The sequence below is a fragment of the Rutidosis leptorrhynchoides genome, chromosome 2, assembly GCF_046630445.1.
Source record: "Rutidosis leptorrhynchoides isolate AG116_Rl617_1_P2 chromosome 2, CSIRO_AGI_Rlap_v1, whole genome shotgun sequence".
NCBI classification, from domain to species: domain Eukaryota; kingdom Viridiplantae; phylum Streptophyta; class Magnoliopsida; order Asterales; family Asteraceae; genus Rutidosis; species Rutidosis leptorrhynchoides.
In genome coordinates this window covers 685,523,238-685,543,712 of record NC_092334.1, presented here as the reverse complement: position 1 = coordinate 685,543,712, position 20,475 = coordinate 685,523,238, and the positions used below count along the sequence as shown (strand labels likewise).

General features: G+C 33.1%; 2 protein-coding genes across 2 annotated transcripts; one reads left to right on the top strand and one right to left on the bottom strand.

Annotated features, from left to right (window-relative positions):
- Positions 1 to 949: 949 nt before the first annotated feature.
- On the top strand, positions 950 to 2,924 carry LOC139894019 (UDP-glycosyltransferase 85C1-like). Its single transcript, XM_071877226.1, has 2 exons — positions 950 to 1,457; positions 1,981 to 2,924. Exons 1-2 carry the CDS (start codon positions 950 to 952, stop codon positions 2,922 to 2,924), a joined length of 1,452 nt encoding a protein of 483 aa, XP_071733327.1.
- A 189-nt stretch (positions 2,925 to 3,113) lies between these two features.
- On the bottom strand, positions 3,114 to 4,798 carry LOC139894018 (uncharacterized). Its single transcript, XM_071877225.1, has 4 exons — positions 4,627 to 4,798; positions 4,462 to 4,537; positions 3,492 to 3,618; positions 3,114 to 3,312 (listed from the first exon to the last, which is right to left on the bottom strand). The coding sequence occupies exons 1-4, from the start codon at positions 4,744 to 4,746 to the stop codon at positions 3,114 to 3,116; spliced, it is 522 nt and encodes a 173-aa protein (XP_071733326.1). The 5' UTR covers positions 4,747 to 4,798.
- Between the last annotated feature and the right edge of the window lie 15,677 nt (positions 4,799 to 20,475).

The window sequence follows — 20,475 nt, the reverse complement described above, 5'->3', positions numbered from 1 at the left end:
AGATTTCTAAGCCTGCGAGGTTGCATACAGAATAAAACACTATTTTATCTTATAACTTAAGAAAAACAAACAGTCTACAGTAAAAACATCTGCGAACGCGAATTCATAATACATAATAAGAAGATATGCAAATTGAAAAACAAACAACTCCTTTGTTTTACAGGCTGGCCTAAACCATAAAAGGCATCTTCTATACAAGTGTTGAAAACACAAGGCCAAGGTACTATGATACAATTTAACATTTTGAAAAAAATGACAGATAGTGATGCTTGATTTTATTGTTGATCGTATATACTGACAACAAGGTTTAAACAAAATGTGTTCGATGCCACCGATCACTATATTACAGGATGCTTCTATTTCTCATCGACAATTATTTATTGTCTACGAATGTATATTATTTTAAAATTTAAGTTGAGAACAATGTATATGCCAAAAAGTCAACGTGGATATTTGAATTTTGAATGTGCTACTGATTTATATACTTCAAGTTAAACATTTAGATAGGATGCCAAATCTTGTGAATTAGAAAGAAAAAGAATTGCAATTTTTAGTACCATCATTCGTTACAAATTTTATTCGAGCATTACAACCATCTGAAAATAATGTAGTTGTTAAGGTTTCTATATATTCACATGATGTATTCTAATAGAGTTGCAATTTTTAGTACCAACATTCAATGCAATTTTGCCATAAAATAATTTGGAGGTTTGAATTTCTACCATATAATATAAAAAATTAGTTATATTAGTATATTGGTGTCACCTTATATTGTACATTCTATCATACTTTGTTATGAACCTTTTTTATAAGAAAAAAACAAAAAATGTTGGCAATAAACGCTGCTTTCTTACAACAAATGTTGGCAATAAACGCTGCTTTCTTACAACACATCTTCTTATATACAAGTATATATATCCATTAAAATAACAGAAACACATACATAAACATGGATTCAGAGCTCATAATGGATCAGAAAAAGCCTCATGTTGTGTTCATACCATTTCCAGCACAAAGCCACATCAAGTGTATGCTTAAACTAGCCCAGCTCCAGCACCACAAGGGCCTTCACATAACCTTTATCAACACTGAGTCGAACCACAGGCGCCTTATCAAGTACGGTGGTCTCAACGATGTTCCTGGTTTTCAATTCAAAACAGTTTCAGACGGTCTGCCTGCTACATCAGAAGACGGTGTTGAACCAACTCAAACAACAATGGAACTTAGTCTTTACCTATTGACTAGTTTTCATGACTCGTTTCTTGATCTTGTATCTGGGCTTGAAAATCGACCTACTTGTATTATATCTGATGGTTTTATGACGTTTACAAACATCATGGGTGCTGCAGAGAAGCTAAAGATTCCGGTCGTCCTTTTCTGGACGATGGCTGCGTGTGGTTACATGGCGTATTATCAGTCTAAAGTTCTTATGGACAAAGGACTTATCCCACTAAAAGGTTAGATTTTCTAATTCGAACACTAAACATTGAACTATACAACTTATATCTACTTCATACAAGATAAGGAGGTTAGGGTGTGTATGTTTGCCTCTTAATGGAATGGTTCAGCGCTGAATGTTGAATCATTCAGCGCGTTTGTTTCTGACCTATGAATGACATATGATGCTGAATGGTTCAGAATTCAGTGCTGAATCATTCAGAGCTGAAACACTCTCTTAACCATTAAGAGCTTAAATTTTCTGTAATATTTACCTCAAATCATATCTCGAACACTTAAGCAACACCTATATTGAATTTTTTATTCATGCTACATGTTAAAAAGGTAATTTACTCAGTTCATATCGTTTATTCTAAATGATTATCAAACAGCTTATTTTCATTCAGAACAAACTTTATTCAGAGGCTTTGAATCATTCAGATTCTGAACCATTCAGCGCTAAATCATTCAATTTTATCAAACGCACCCTTAGTCTATCTTGTTTACCCCGTCAGTCACTAATTTTGTACCCCGTTTATGCAGATGAGAGTTACTTGACAAACGGGTACATTGATACGCTGATAGACTGGGTCCCGGGAATGGAAAACGTCCGGTTAAGGGATCTACCTGAATACATATTAGCCACAAAACCTGATGACATGGCCTTAAATTGGGTTTTAGGTGTAGCTCGGCTTGCTGATCAAGTTTCACACATGATCATCCATACTTTTGAAGAACTAGAAACTAGTCTCATCAAAGAGATTAAATCCGTCGTACCTAACGTCTATACAATCGGACCTCTTCAGTTGCATCTAAATCAAATTACAGAAAAACAAGTCAATAACTCGAATTTCAACAGATATAGTTTATGGGAGGAAGAACCCGAGTGTATCCAGTGGCTCAATTCAAAGGAACCTAACTCTGTGGTGTACGTCAATTTTGGAAGTTTAGCAGTTATGTCGTTGCAAGACTTGTTAGAATTCGGTTTTGGACTTGTTAACAGCAACCACTATTTCCTTTGGATTATACGGACCGATCTGGTCGATGGGAACCATATAGTTTTCCCCCAAGAACTCGAAGAGGCGGTTAAAGATAGAGGCTTTATGGCAAGCTGGTGCGCACAAGAAGAGGTGTTGAACCACCTGTCGGTTGGCGGGTTCTTGACTCATGGTGGATGGGGTTCGGTGACCGAAAGCTTGACGGCTGGGGTCCCAATGGTGTGTTGGCCCGTTTCTCATGATCAGAGAGTTAATTGTAGACAAATGTGTAAGGAATGGGAGGTTGGTATGGAAATTGGGAAGAATGTGAAGAGGGATGAAGTTGAGAAGCTTGTGAGGGAGTTAATGGAGGGGACCAACGGTGAGAAAATGAGAAAGAAGACGTTAGAATGGAAGAAAATAGCGGAAATCGCAACAGGTCCCTACGGACCGTCTTCTTTAGATGTCGACAAACTGGTTAATGAAATCGGTGTGTTGTCGAGAAACTAGATCAACTTTCTTCGTTTGCCTTGTAACGTTTTTTTATAACATAAAAAATTACAGTATAAAAAAAACAAGAATAGTGATATACCAAAGGGCTTATGGCCGAGTCGTATCAAGGGAATTCATTAACCTTAAGGTTGTGAGTTCGAGTCCCTGGACAAAAAGAGTGAGTGTGCTGTTTAAAAAAAAAAAAGATTAAGAATCTTCTACGTCTGAATCTGACTCTGTATCCGACAGCAACAACGTTCGTATTCTTCTATTCGTATTGGGTTCCAATGGGGGCAGCTCATCATCTTCACTAGAATCTAATTCCAAATTCTCCTTTGCAGTCGAAGGGTTTATCTCAGAGTTCCTATTAGAACGGTCAACTCTGACTGATCTAAAGATTTCAGGCCTGCATTCATATGAGCATAACTTCATTTACTAAAGATGACCAAAGAACAAATCAACTTACAGATTTAATAATATGAGCATTAGTGAATGACTCATAATGTTAAAGCAGCGGTCTTGAAACCTGCCCTTTTTATTTGTGATCCAAACAAAATTACTTCGAAAGTAGACGTAGAAACTAACCATTCGAGAAACTTTTGTAAAGCTCTGACTTGTTCATTGAAAAGAACTTGAAGAACGACACATGCCACTTTTCGTCCAGACTCAATGGCCTCATTTCTCCCACTATCATCAACAACAACATAACTACCTGCAACATTGTACTATAACTAATACTTCTTTACTAATACTATATCAATGGCAGCCATAACTGCAAGGTGTTGGTGCATTGGTCCCATAAGGGAAGTCAGGGGTTCGACTCCCATGTGCTGTAAAATTATTTCCCTTGTGGTTACCCTCTCATATCATGGGTCTCGGAGGTTTTCAGACGTCTATGCGTATTAGCTTCACCGCCCTCACCCGAGGGCGTTTTACCACACTCGATGCCCATATTGATTCATCGTGTGGGTGTCGTCCTGAGGGGTGGTAGGACTGTAATTGTTCGTCCAGGAAATGATCGGGTGACTGGGTTCTGACATCGCGTTCGGATCCCGCCAGTGAATCCTAACCGCCATTCAAAATAATTACAAGGATGAAAAACTTGCACCATATTGCAAAATTTTCAAGAATGTTCGTTAGTTATAGAAGACTATAAGATGGATGCAAAAGTCACTAGTCAGGGACTAGTCAGTCGAGACTTTGAAGAGACTGAGCTGTCAAGTCAGAGACTAGTTATAGACGACTATAAGATATAAAAGTCGTTACTTGGGGGCTAGTCAGTCGGGACCTTTTATGGACTGATCTGCCTAGTCAAAGACTAGTCGGGTTGGGGACTAGTAGGATATTGACCAAATTGACTTTGTTTGTACTTCTTACATCGACCGTTATTGACCAAATAAATCCGACTTTGAACAAATAAATTCAACTTTGACCCACTAAATCTGTCAAGTAGAAGACTAGTAAGATATTTCAAACTCCCGACTAGTCGGGGGACTTTTACAACCATGTACACCCTACCCCGTAAAGAATTAAGTAGATAGAATCGAACTCGTACCTCGTTTCATCCACATGCTTTTCTGTAACTTAGCTGGGAAAATTGCTAATGTCTTTTCTCCTTTGGCATCGATTACCTGCATTCAACAAATCAGATGAAAATCAAACTGTCAGTTATTTAACCAATCATGAACTATGAATACGTGGCAAACAAGCATGGTTATACCTCGATTTGATTGTTTCCTCGTAAAGAAACAACTTGCATAATGCTTTGACCAGGATGAACAGTTAATGTATCATCATTAACCGCTCGTTTCAGATTCTTCCTTCCACATTTCATACCCATTTTCACTTCAATCTTATACTTTGTTTAGTGTAAAACGAAATGTACACTCCTATGATTTTTGCAAAATCAATGATGGTACAGCATCAGTTCAGTAAATTGCTATCGATTTAGCAAAATTGCTATGTTCAGAAGGGTCGGTTAATATTTTACAGTTCATTTTAATTTCTACATCAAATATAACACCAAAAGATCCGCGATCATGAAAAAAGTTATTACCTGAAAGTGGGATGCTGGTAGCGGTGGAGGATGTCGGTGGTAAATACTGATAGAGGGTAGCCGGAGATGGATTATCCGGCGCAGGGGTGGTAGGCGGCGTGAGTTGGTTTTCAATTTGTGTTTTATGTTTGGCTTTCATCACCACTTAAATTTTACCAAACACCACCATTCGTGTTATTATTTGACTATTTTACCCCACTAAATCACTAGCTTAAATTAAAGGTTTATATACTTGGACCTGATACAAATATATTTGGACCAAACTCTATACTACTTATTCACTTATAAGTAACATTTAGTTCCCTTTTTCTCTCTCTTTATTTATCTACTCCGTATCTTATATTCTTATATTTTATATTATGTATATGTATTTTCTCAAAATAGTTAACTCACCACCATTTGTATTGAACCTAATGTTTCTCTCTCAAGCTTTATCACTTCCAATGCCAAAAACTACCCAATTTTATGATTGAACACTGCTCTTAATTTTGAACGAATAAAAAGCTATGACTAACACCCTTAAACTCATAACAAAATCCCGAACACAACCGTGCAATTTTCTCTAAGGATAGTTGTGTAACGCGCCGCCATACCACCTTGCCGGAATATTTTATACTGACACCTTTCTTACTTTTTTCCTTTTTTCATGAGAGTGCGACGTTAAGTCTCTGGTCAAGAAGCTTCGGACGTTCCACGAAAAGAAACACTGCAAAAAGCTAACTACCGCCAAGGACCACCGTGCGCCGCCGCTTTTCGCAGTCACCGCTGCCAGAAAACTTTTTAGTGGCTGACAGGAGGTAGTGGAAGGCGATGGTGCCAAGCGGTGATGGCAGAGAGTGGAGTCAGGTGGCTGGAGGTGGAGGTGGGTGGCCAGGATTTTTATTTTTTACTGGGGCGAAATTTTTTTTAAAACCGTAGAAACTTTTTTGGGTAAGATACGGAGGTTTTGAAGAAAAATATGGATGTTTTTGGGCAAAATATGGATGTTTTTGGGCAAAATTTGAAAGTTTTTGGGCAATTTTTGTAGATTTTTGAGCAAAATTTTAAGATTTTAGGGCAAAATATATAGGTTTGGGGCAAAAACAAATATCCACCCGGGCATATTCGAAAAATTCAAAAAATTTCCACTAAAATTTTAAAATCGCCTGGGACGGGCGCCCCTTGTCCCCACTAAAGATCGCCCCTGGGTGGTCATATGAAGGCTATAAATAAAGGGAGATGATACTAACACACCAATAATTGATCCATACACACCAACTTACTATCATACCCTTAAGTTACAATTATGGAGGTTCAATTATCTAGATAAACTTAGGGTTATAATTGTCAATTTTGTACTAAAAAGTGTGAATTAATCAATTTTGGGTGTGTGAGTATCATCTCTCGTAAATAAAAAGATAGAGAAATCAGCTTTTGTTATTATCAAAAAAATTTACCATCTATACGTGTGATTTTCAAGAAAAATAAATTAATTTTTTGATTGATCCAAAAGAAATAAAAGGTTGACCAGATCTAAAAGACATAACCCAAATTATATCACTCTTTTAATTGCCCTAGCTAAGATTAACACTCGTGTTACACATTTTTTAATTACGTAAAAGGCCTGTGCTTCTTTTCATTTTCAAGACTGAAAGATTGTCGGGTTTTTTCCGTATCTAGACTTCTTGTTCGCCGAAATTAAAACTAAAATTACGGTCCCGGTGATCACTGTTGTAAAAAACCCGATTATTCTTCGAAATTCACGATTACTCATTTTTAAGAGCAGACTATTCCAATTTTTCAAAACCCGTTTTATTAATCGGTCAATGTCGATTGATGGACAAAATCGGTTTTGCTAATCAAAGTCGGTCAAAGTCAAAATTTGGTCAATATTTTAACATGAATATAAACTAGAACTTTAAAGTTTTTGAACAAAATGAGCAATATTAGACAAAACTCATATGTAAAATGCATATTAAAGTCGAAAAACAAAAATCAGTGTCCTACGTTGGATTCACCGGTGAGTATTTACATTCCACTGTCATATACATGTAACTGGTTTATAAAAGAAAGTGAAAAGAGTATATATATATATATATATATATATATATATATATATATATATATATATATATATATATATATATATATATATATATGGTGTTAATTTTAGGAAAATAAAAAGTGACAACGTTTTACAGACCCAAATTCGATGTGACCAAGTTTCCTACCACATGTTAGTAAATTGATTATAACTCTCTGCTCGAGTATCGGATTAAGGTGATCCATGATGTTGTGGAAAGTAGATAAAAATCTCTTCAACATAAGATCATTAAATATTTCGTGGCTGCAAGGTAGAATGGGTCAAAAGCGTGTCCTTTGGGCTAGATGGTTAGCAGACTTTTCACATCTCCGCAACTTTCTAGCTCTTTGTTTTAATTATGTGTTTGACTTCCAAATTAATTAATGCTTTCCTAGAAGGTTCTTATATTAATGTTCTTTTGCCTATAAAAGGAGATATGATGATTGTATTGAGATATTCAAATATTTGAAATACAATCTTATTTTTCTTTTCATTTGAGAGTTGAGTCTTTCCTTAAGTGGAAAATCGATTGTTGAACTTGCTAATCCTGGTGGTCATCTCTGTCAAACGGTGTCAAAAAGGGTGGTTTAATTTAGGATAGTAAGGCTATTAACAACGGTAGCACCAAAGGAGCTTCTTTGGAGCTCCGTCGCAATCACGCAATTACTAGCAAGCTCCGTTGGAGCGCTGTTGGATGTCTGCGGTACCCCACGTCGTTGTACCAACAATTTTTATCACGAAACATATAGCTTTTGTTTCTTGTACATTATGCATAAAAAGTGGTAAATTGTATTAAATAATTAATTTATGTGGGTCCATTTGATGGTAAAGGGGTATGTCATGAATACTAGTGCAGAGTGATGAATTAGTTATTGGAAAGAAATGATGAGTTGGAACTGATGTGGTACAGTGTACTTGTGATGACAAAGTTAAAAAAAATCACTTCTCTCTTCCGTTCTAAAATCCACTTTCATTCTGATTAGCCCCATATGTGTGTATGCGCGCGCGTGTGCCCGTGTGATCCGCACGCATGTGCTAGGTTATTTAAAATTGTTTTATTGTGGTAGACAATCTCTAGTGCAGCCGTGCAAGCCATATTGGTCTTGTTGTTCATCGGGTCTTTTATGATGCCAATCTTTTTTTTTTTTTTGGCAAAAATAACGATAACATTGAAACATAGCCTTTTCATCGGAAGATGAAAAGACAAACATAAAATACAAAGTTGAAACAAAACGCAGCAATGCTCGAAAACAGTAAACATACCCTAACAAGCTAACTAAAGACGAGCCTTGAGCAACAAACTTATACAATCCAATAAGACCAAACTTAAAGCGACAACAAAACAAAAAGTCCAAAAACTGACTACAAGTTACCTTCTACCCGCATTACCTTTCCGCTTTTTAGCAAACGGTTTGACCACTACCCCGTCCACCTTCAAACGATTGAAAATCTTACCTTTCCGAATCTTATTCTCGAAGGGTGATACACAAGTAGCTCCACTTCCAATTCTAAAACCCGGTACGGAAGGTGGAAGCGACCCTTCCATACGAAGTTCCTCAAAAAATCCAACCTCTTTGTCAACCCCAATATCGCCCCCGAAATCTTCACTACTCTCATAAGAACTCGAAGGAAGATGTCCCGAGGAACCTACTTGATTTGCGTCCATAAACGCCTTTGGAATCATCTCTCCACCAACCAAGTCACTATTGAAATGCTTCTAATTATAGTTTTGATGATTTGAGTTCTAATTTAATTCTTTGCTTTTGTCCGAAAAAAAAACGAAGTGACAAACTTGATTATTATAAGGTGGGTACCACAATTAATAACATAGCCTATGTTTTAATTAAATAAAATAAATAGATTGATTGATTGATTGAACTTTCATAATATTGAACAAAAATGACCATGACATATCTCATAATGTATCAAAACTCGTGTTAAACGTTGATGAAGTGTGTCGATCGAGTGTTGATGTTTATAAAAGATTTGCTTATCAAATCCATATAAAGTCCACCTACAGACAATTTTATTAATTTATAATAATAATAATAATAATAATAATAATAATATATTGTGGTAGGATCAAGGGGAAAGTAATCAATTGAGGGGAAGCGGAGGGAAGCAATTTAAAAAAAAAAAAAAAAAAAAAACTTTATTCACGAACATCATAGATTGAATGAAAATATGAACATTTAATAAAGACACTTTGTGATAAATGTTTTTATTTTGGCGGGAAAACACTCGAATAATTAATATATAACAATTATCGTGTTTTTCGAGCGTATTTTGAGGTTTTAGATATTAGGGTTTAGATATTAGGGTTTAGAAATTTAGGGTTTAAGGTTTAGATTTAGGGTTTAGATTTAGGATTTAGATTGAGTTTTTAACATGAACGGTTTAAAGTTTATGGTTTAGGGTTTAGGGCAAAACCCTAAACTCTAAATAAGGCTAAATTTTGACAAAAAAATACTTCACAAAACATGAAGAAAAAAAACGTTAACATTCTTCACGATCAATATTATCTTGAATGTTATTTTTGTCGATCGTTTTTCCGCCTAAATAATAACATTCATCACGAAGTGTCTTTTTTAAATGTTCATATTTTCGTGTGATCTTAAAGCCTGAAAATAAAAATTTCAAAAAACGAAGAAAAAAAAATTGTTTCCCCCAGCTTTCTCTCGATTGGTTACTTCCCCATTGATCCTACCCCATATTATTATTATTATTATTATTATTATTATTATTATTATTATTATTATTATTATTATTATTATTATTATTATTATTATTATTATTATTTTGTATTTGTATGGATATTGTTAACATATAAATAATTCATCAATACTACTACGTAAATGACAAATAGGTATGATCTAGGAGTACATCTTTAGTTGACAACATGTAAGATTCTACAAGATAGAAAATCAGACCAAACAAGATTGGATAGGTTTTGTCCCGAGTCATATTTGATAGCTGAAAGTCAATTATATGGACTCGCCTTAAGGATCATGGGCCGAAGAACATCAGAAATTTTCGGGTACAATATTAGATTTTGTTCGGTTTTCTCGCAGTATACACACCTCTATTAATTGTGGAGTGATATGTACACAATCCAATTTTATCATGTATACAATCATTATGTTTTATAGTATTATACAGTACAATATATAACAAAATTAAGTTGTATACATATCATCAGCCCCCTATTAATATAGACTCGCCTCTTTTGTACAACACAAGTATAACATGCTCTGGGCGCATTACTTTATTCTCTTCTAGAAGACTAGTTGCACACAACTGAAAGTTATAACATCATTTAAAAGAGATTTATTATATACATACATCTTTATCGTGATTTGTTGTTCTCCTTATTAATCGAGTCGACGATTTATTGGCGTCTTGACTGTCGCTTAAAGCTTAAGTTGAATTTCAGGCATGTTTAAAACTCATGAAAATTTGATTATACCATTTTCATGACGTCTAATTCTTTTATTTTATTTTCTTTTTTAATAACATACTTATTGGCTGAAGGTTCATTCGGAAACAATCTCTCTATTCATAAAACATTGAGAGGGATGACTTTCTTAATTCATGAGGTGTTTCACTCTGGGTGGAGAAATAACTTGTCTTTATTTCAGGATTTTAGGATGGGGAAGAATTGTTTACATCTTACCTCTCCATACCTCACTTTTGTAGAATTAGATTTTGTTGTTGTGTTGTATTGTTATCGTGGTTTGTTCCAAAGCAGTGTCTTTAGAGTTTTCTTTACGTGGATCATCTCTCGGTGTAACCACTGTTGGTTATTGACATAGTCACATTTTTTTGTGGATCATCTTTTGGTGTAGCGCCCATTATAGCACGGGGTGTCCATCGTCAATCTTCGGCTTTCATTTCGGCTTCCATTTTGGAAGTTGAAACCGACTGACGACGACATAGGTGGCGGTGTCCATAATGTCTATTTTAACTTCCATTTCAGCTTCCATTTTCATATTTTAAGGGAGAAAACAAAAAAAAAAAAAAAAACAAACAAACAAACAAAAAAAAAAAAAAAAAAAACACATAACTGGGGAAGTTGGTCAACCGACGGTGGTCGTAAAGTCAGGCCGGTGTCCATTTTTGATAGTCGTCGGTCGGTGTCAGTCGTGAAGTCGAGAAAGGGAAGTTGGACACCGAGTGCTCTTAGTTGTCCATCGATGTAACAACTGTCAATACTCAGCAATTATTATTAAATTGGGAACAAAAATCACATGGAAGATGTCACACCCCCCAAAATGGACCAGGGGTAATTGTGACCAATCATATCATAACACAGCTGTATAAACGAGAACGACTCTATATGAGACTTTTTAAATAAAACTTTTGTTAATAAAACAGCGGAAGCAGTAATACATGTTTACATTATTATTAAAACGTAAAATAAATGTTTATGAACTAAAATATAATATGCGATGTGGACTCCATGCAAGCATCAAATCTATCATCACAAAGTTGCAAACAGCTAGCTCAATCATCACATGAGACAAAACATGCTTAAAGTGTCAACCAAAAAGGTTGAGTGAAATTCACAGGTTTATAAATAATATCCAAAGTTTTAGACCACAAGATTTAGTTTAAAGTTGATTGATATAGAAATATCAATCTAAAAGTGTTGCTGCATTTTGTAATATCGCTACTAAACAAGTTTACCCTATGACACCTTGTACTGTCATTGTCGTGGAATCATTATTATGTAACCAAAGACCAACGGTCGAATGGTTAGAGACGTTACTCTCAATAGGCCTACTCACAATAATTAAGTTTGCATTTATACGTAGCAATTAACGATATTACGGTAGGGATTTAGCATGAATCAAAACAAGACATCATAGTTAGCAATTTAGTACTTGTGTCTAAGCGTAAAACAGTTATAAAGCAAGCATGTGTCTCACCCCAAAAGTTATAAAAATAGTTATGAAACAGTAAAAAGTGGGGCTATGAAGTTCACCTTAGTAGCACAAAAGAGTATTCCACGAAAGAATTGAACGGAAGGACGTGACCGAGATCTCAACCTAGAGATAGAACGTATGATCAGACATTGCCTAACAGACAATAGTATATAGTACTATATTGATAGTAATGGTTCACTAAAGAATTTCCATTTTCAGAAGGTTACTATTTATGGAAAGTTTCCACTTATAGTAATTTTTCAATTTTAGAAAGGCCGGGTTAATCTTTAGCAAGACGTTGTATAACTTTACTCAAACTTCGTTGCTATCAAATAAGTCAGGAATGACCAGATGTAACCGGGGGCCCAGGACTCTTGAACAGAATCTAAGTCATGGCATTCGAGATCCACAAGCTTACCCATAAAGGGCAACCTAGACATCATTCACTTACGACCGTGAGTAGCGATGAAGTTCACATGAATTGTACATTATCTTTGATTAACCTTCACTTTAGGTTTATATGTTATTATATATGTTATATTATATTTATTAATGTATTAACAATTTGATTATCTTATATTATATACTATAAGTTATTATTATTAAATTAGTATAGTTATAAAATAAGTGTTTATTAATAATGTATTGTTATTAACTTACATTATAAGCATTATACTTTATTATATAGTATACTTAGTTATTAAGGTGTTGTTTGTTTTTCCTCTTGCAGACCTTATTAGGTCTTATGTCTGCGGGCCGGCAGACATTTTTATTGAAGATCGTTTATTTTTTCGCAGACATAAGACACAATAAGACCTTTTATGCCTTCAAGTTAGAAGCTATAAAATAGAGCTTCTCAAATTATAAGACATTTTCATCTTATCAGTTGTTAGCTTATCCCCTTTCTTCCCCATTGCTACCTTATCCTCTTTCTTCCAATTCTTCCCACCTACTATCTAACTCCTCCGGCGACACCACCTTCGGCGTCACCAACTCCGGCGACACCACCTTCGACGTCACCACCTCTGGCGTCACCATCTCCGGCGACACCACCTCCTCTCGTATAATTTTGATCTATTTAAAGTTTGTTTTGGGTTTGATTTCATATTTGAGATAACCATCTCTGTTTATATGGGTATAATTTATGTGACAATCTATTAATTGAGTTTGATATCTTGTTTGATTTCTAGCTAACTTACCTATTTTGCTATTTCGTCTCCTTTGGAAAGAAAAGAAAACTTTGAACTTTATGAACCCAAACAATGTATAAGTATATTAAATCAACCATAACGAAAAGGTTGATATGTATGAAAAGAGAAAACCAATATGATTTCTTCAGATTATATCTCCATTTGTTTAGTGCTTCAGATCTCCTTAAAGAGACCAATTTGCCATGTTTCTCTACTTATATAAAATATAAATATAAATATAAAATAATAATAATAATAATTGAAAATTAATTAATTATTAATTATAAATTATTATTATAGTTATTATAATAAATAATATAAAAATGTTACAAAATTCGTATAATTCAGAGTTTTAAATTGTACTTTGCAGAAAAAAAAACAAACAGTCTTCAATGTTTAACCTACAGATCTTAAGACCACATCTTTTCTGCAGATGTGATTCGCAGACCTTCTGCAAAAACATCTTAAAAAACAAACAGCACCTAACCGTAAGTTATAATAATAATATTAATTTAGTATATGTAATATACTTATGTTAATCGAAAATCATACTAATATATGTTAATTCAAATATTAATTCATTAAATATTATATTTATAATTTTTATAAACTTAGTTAATTATACAATTCAGTAGGATATTTTATAAAAATAATTTTATCAAGTTTTTGTATTTATTTCCCACTTTTCTTTATATATATACTCGGTTTATATTAATCAAATTTAATTAGGTAATAAATAGTAAATCGACCTAAATAAATAATTTTATATTTTTTACAGGTTCTATATTATGTAAAAATGTTATAAAAATTATTAAATCAAATTTTATATCAAAATATTATTTATTTAATGTTTTCTAATTATTTAACCATTGTAATCGGCCTATAATTAAATAAATAGGAAAAATAATTTAAAAATAATTTATATATTTTTTTTAAAGTATATAGTGATGCTACTAATCACATAAAAATTTTATAAAAATATTTAATACATGTTTGTATTTATTTTGTATTTTCTTTTTTATTTCACTCGGTTTAGAATAATGCAAAAGTAAATTCTTTTTAAATACTAATCTTCCCATTTATTTAATTTTTATAATTTTAGCTTGTTTATAAAAGTATAATAATCTCAAAAAAAATTTATAATTATTTTTATTATTGTTTAAAATTTTATTACGAATTTTATATTATTTTTATGTTTAAATACTATATAATTCATATTTAATTATAAATAATATTCCATAAATTATCAAAATTATTTTTATACATCATAATACTTATAATACTAATTATAACATGTAAAAATAATTTATATATATTAAATTCGAATTTTTAAAGAATATACAAAAAAATAAAAGCAATTCGATAAAAAATATAGAAAATACCTCAAGTACTTTCCCAAGTTTGTGAGAGAGTTTTTCCAAAGATTTGATACAAGTTTTTATGAAATGGAAGTGGGTATTTATAGGAAAAAATGGCTGGTGAAAAGAAAAAAAAATATAAATATAATAAAGGTGCCAATTTTGACAAAAAATAAAAATATGTTAAAAATGTTTTTAATAAGTTTTTATTTTTGTAAATATTTTGCCAAAATTCATTGGCTCATTATTTAATTTATAAAAAAAAATCTCTTTTTTATAAGCTAAAAATATATATATATAATGATTAAAATAACTTATCATTTAATTAATAATTATGTTTCATATAGTTTTAAATATAATACGCATTAATATTAATATTAACTAAAGTTATTTTATATAATTAGTGTAAACTTTAGTTAACAAAAAGTGTCGACTAAAAATAAATATTTGATCAACGTCGAATTTAATTATATATTACGTATGGATAACAACCCTATAGGCAAATTAGTCAATTCAAGTATAGAAATATGAGGGTTGTTATAGTACCTACCCGTTAAAAGAAATTTCGTCCCGAAATTTAGTTGTTGCCATCAATCGGCGTTGTTCGTACATAGACGAGGATATCTACGTTTTATTTGGTTTTCACGTTCCCAGGTATGCTCGGGGCCTTGCGTGAATTCCAACGGATAGAATATTGTTCTGTTTCAAGAATTAAAATCATACAAACCATAATTTCTACAAGTTCTTCTACGAAATGCATTTTATTATTAATGCGGAGATCATTCAAAATGATGATGTTATACAAGTCATTTCAGTAAATTGGATACATAAAATGTGTTATGAATAATATCGAGCTCATTTAAAACCTTGAGTGGTTATGCCACAATATTAGGGTAGACAAAACAGAGAGTAGTTCATGAAAATTATAGTCATGAAGTTTGATAGAGATCATCATTGTTTACAACAAGAATATTGTAATGATGAATATAAGTTGAAGAATAAAGTTTTATCACTATTGAATAATATGGATAAAACGATTCGATTATAGGAAGAGTATAAACGAAGCTATCGTAAAAGAGTGATTGAGTAAATTAAATGTTCGCCTTAACTTTTGATGTAGTCACGATTGATTTCCGGAATCCAAGGGATTAAAGGAAATCTTCGTAATCTATAAGATTTGATTCTCCGGTATTTACGGAATTTTGAGATTTCTTTGATTAGATGCGGTGAATTGCCTCGATTGCTGTGTTTGGAAATTTTGCTATAAATTAGCTTCTTCCGTTTCATTATCTTCACCACTTCTATACTTTCTTCCTAGATTCATACTTCCAAAAGATTTGTTAATATGCTCAATCCCGTATTGATACTTGTTATTATATCGACCATATATGCAGTCATGCTTCTTTTCTTTTACCACAAGAGGAATCTGTTTACTTCTACTATGCTCTTGGGGTTATAGTGTTTTTAATTCTCCCGTGTCTTTATGTTGCTATACGCATTGATATACACGATTTGTAATTTCCGTGTTGTTATCGGGCTTTGTATTTTCCCTTATATATCGGAGCTCTTTACCTTTTTATTCTGCTCTCGACTCTAAGTTAAGCGAGTAATGGTCCAGAATTTGTAGGTATGAAGTTTCGAATGAACCTAATGTTCTAAGCGTAATATCACGATTTGATTTGGTAAATTACCAGAATTACTGAGGATAGAACTATCAAGAATATATGTTCTTGATATGTTCAGAGATTAAGTAGAATGTAAGAGTCGTGTAACATGGTAAATGATGATTATAAAGTCTATGAATCATCATCTTCCATTAAAAATTTAGCATGACTTACTGTAATATAATCACGTTGGCCTGACGTCATTATATTATACTAACTCATGCTTCAATTTCCAACATTTCTTCAAAACATTTATAATTTAAACTTGAATTTTACTGAATATAGTCACTAAAATAGTTTCCTTTATAAAGATATCGCAAAGAGATACTTAATTGTGGACAAGAATCGTTATGAAAATATCTTCAGAAATATAGAGGATATTTATAACGACATTTTGGAATTTCTAAGTTCGAAGGTTGATGAAGAAAAATTTTTCGCAAGCTTTTAACATAACTTCGGAGCAAGATATTCTCTAAAGATTTTATCGGATCCAGAATTACCTGGATTCTTTGAATATAGGGTTTGGTCCTTGTATTTGTCCTTGGTCTCTTCCATGGTTAGCTCAATCCATTTTTCAGTTCCAAATTTTCTTTTGAGCTTTTCCAACGTACCATTCTTTATTATCAAACTTTTGGCCATTGAGACCATCTACAATTTTCCTGTTTCCTCTGCATTTAATGCAGCCATATTTGATGCATCGGTTATCAATCCGAGATGGTTTCAAGAAATTTCATTTTTAGATGATTAAACGCTGATTGTAATCGTCAACGGATCTAATGGTTGATGAATAGGTGTTGTTGATTTCAAAAGTAATGAACGATAATTTCGGTGGTTTGATGTGATAATTCATCATAGAATACGAATGAATATAATTCATGAATGTAGTGATCTTTAGGAAGATTACACTTGCTAAAGCTTTACTTGGATTCCGATATGTCCAAATCAGAATAGGTAATTAAATTTGTATGAAAATGGTTGTTCTTTAGTGAACGGATACATATGTGGATGTAAGTAGTATAGTTACTAATTATTGAATCAGAATTTGAAGAATGTACAATGTAAGATATTAATGTGAGATATAAATATTTCTCGACTTTTACCTACCCGTTAAAATATTTTCACAATTAACAGTTTGTACAAAAGGATTTTTAATTACAATCTTTATGAAGATATACGTTCATATATGTATTCTTCACGTATAATATAGATTTAATGAGTTAATATACTATTAAACTCATTTGATTTGCGGTTGAAGCGAGAATAAATAATCTTCAAAACTTGAGAGATTACATAATCATCGCAGAATCTTTCTTTAATGAAGTTATGAATCAATACTCCATCGTTCATTGTTATTGATATACCTCGGTATATGATGTTGATGCTCGTGGAATTCTTGTGAAATTCACAAGGCACGAATGATGTTTTCTAAAGAGTTTTGAGTACATCGAAAATGAAAGTGTAAAACCAAACATGTATTTGAATAATACACTTAGTTTATTATGAAATGGAGTTTATTGTGATGAAGCAGTGATTAACGATTGTTAAGTCATTAACGAGGGATGTACATCATAGCATATTAGTGATATGAATTAACCAAGTAGTACATACTAGTTAAGATTCACACGCAATAGCTTAATACGAAAAGATTTATTATTGTTCCAAACCATATATATATATATATATAAAGTATACATATATAATTTTCAGGAAGAATGAGTCAATACATCTTAACTCATTATTACTAATATTCCTTGGTATCTATGGGGCGTATGATGTTGATATCCGAGGTACAGATTATGGTGTTTGTTGTTGGTGAAGCTGATGCTGTTGGTGGTGATGTTGTTGGTACTGGTGGTGATGCTGTTGGTACTGGTGGTGATGCTGGTTATGCTGCTGGTGCTCGTAGGTTTCGCACCATATTCTCCAGAGCCACCACTCGAGCGCGAAGCTCATTGACTTTTTCTATTATTCCGGGGTGATTGGCGGTTCGGACAAGTGGATGAATAAGATCTAGAATTTTAGATATTATATATTCGTGACTGGATACCCTGGAAATGAGGGTGAAAATAGTGTTCCGAACGGGTTCGCCGGTAAGTGCTTCAGGTTCTTCACAAAGAGGTGAATTCGGTTGGTGGAAGGGATCACCTTCTTCTTGTCTCCATTGATTAAGTTTACTACGAACCCATCCCCAATTCATCCAAAATAGATGATGACTAATTGGTTGGTTCATTCCGGTTACGCTGCCATTGGAGCTCGAGGAGTTCGAGGAATCAAATGAGAAATCCATATTATCTGATCGGAATAAGGGTTTTTGTTATGAGATGAGTATTGAATATTGAATGATATATTTGTCTTCTTGATATACGTATATATAGCAAAAAGATTTTCGTAATTTACGGAGGAAATTTAGGAAAAGTGTTAGACAAAGTTTATTAAGATAGATATGATAAGATATAATAAGATATGATGTGTCTATAATCCAATAATAGCAGTATGACGTGTCGAGATCAAAAAATGATAAGTATGTAATCTGATAATCTTTCGATTAAAGACTTTCAATTCGTAATGGCCTATTCAGGTCTAGGGGCTTGAGCTATAGGATCCTTTAAATCGGTAATCCAAACCCTTCCATTCTAGAGTTTCGTAGACACCATCCGTCAAGAAAATTCAATAACGAGAAATAAAAGGTATAAAAGTAATGAATATGAGTAGTGATGACATTATAATGTCTTTGAGATTCTCGATAACTCAATGACATTTTTCGGTTCGCAAACTGATGCATAAAGGCATAAAGCATATAGGTATGTGATATAACAGGGAATTATATACGTTTGAGTATGAATAGTAACAAATATAGGAGTTTCAAAAATTCATGGATAATATTTCATGTAATACATATGTAATACACAAAACCATGATAAATGACATAGGAATGTCGAGAAGGGTGTCGCATTTAAATGTGGTGGCGGAATTGAGTAGTACTTAGGAGAATGAGCAGAGTTCTTAGATTGGCTCGGCATTCTAAGATAAGTAAAGTTTCTAAAGTATAGTGTAGCATTTAACAGTTAAAGGCAACAATTAAAGGCACTATAGTCAAAGGAAGTTGTAGTCCTACATTGCTAAGGTACCTAATTGTATAAGGCACACATAAAATGCAATCATGGTTCTATACAACAACCTACTCTGATACCAATCTGTCACCCCCCCCCCCCCCCAAAATGGACCAGGGGTAATTGTGACCAATCATATCATAACACAGTTGTATAAACGAGAACGACTCTATATGAGACTTTTTAAATAAAACCTTTGTTAATAAAACAGCGGAAGCAGTAATACATGTTTACATTATTATTAAAACGTAAAATAAATGTTTATGAACTAAAATATAATATGCGATGTGGACTCCATGCAAGCATCAAATCTATCATCACAAAGTTGCAAACAGCTAGCTCAATCATCATCTGAGACAAAACATGCTTAAAGTGTCAATCAAAAAGGTTGAGTGAAATTCACAGGTTTATAAATAATATCCAAAGTTTTAGACCACAAGATTTAGTTTAAAGTTGATTGATATAGAAATATCAATCTAAAAGTGTTGCTGCATTTTGTAATATCGCTACTAAACAAGTTTACCCTATGACACCTTGTACTGTCAGTGTCGTGGAATCATTATTATGTAACCAAAGACCAACGGTCGAATGGTTAGAGCCGTTACTCTCAATAGGCCTACTCACAATAATTAAGTTTGCATTTATACGTAGCAATTAACGATATTACGGTAGGGATTTAGCATGAATCAAAGCAAGACAGCATAGTTAAAAATTTAGTACTTGTGTCTAAGCGTAAAACAGTTATAAAGCAAGCATGTGTCTCACCCCAAAAGTTATAAAAATAGTTATGAAACAGTAAAAAGTGGGGCTATGAAGTTCACCTTAGTAGCACAAAAGAGTATTCCACGAAAGAATTGAACGGAAGGACGTGACCGAGATCTCAACCTAGAGATAGAACGTATGATCAGACATTGCCTAACAGACAATAGTATATAGTACTATATTGATAGTAATGGTTCACTAAAGAATTTCCATTTTCGGAAGGTTACTATTTATGGAAAGTTTCCACTTATAGTAATTTTCCAATTTTAGAAAGTTCGGGTTAATCTTTAGCAAGACGTGTATAACTTTACTCAAACTTCATTGCTATCAAATAAGTCAGGAATAACCAGATGTAACCGGGGGCCCAGGACTCTTGACCAGAATTTAAGTCATGGCATTCGAGATCCACAAGCTTACCCATAAATGGCAACCTAGACATTAT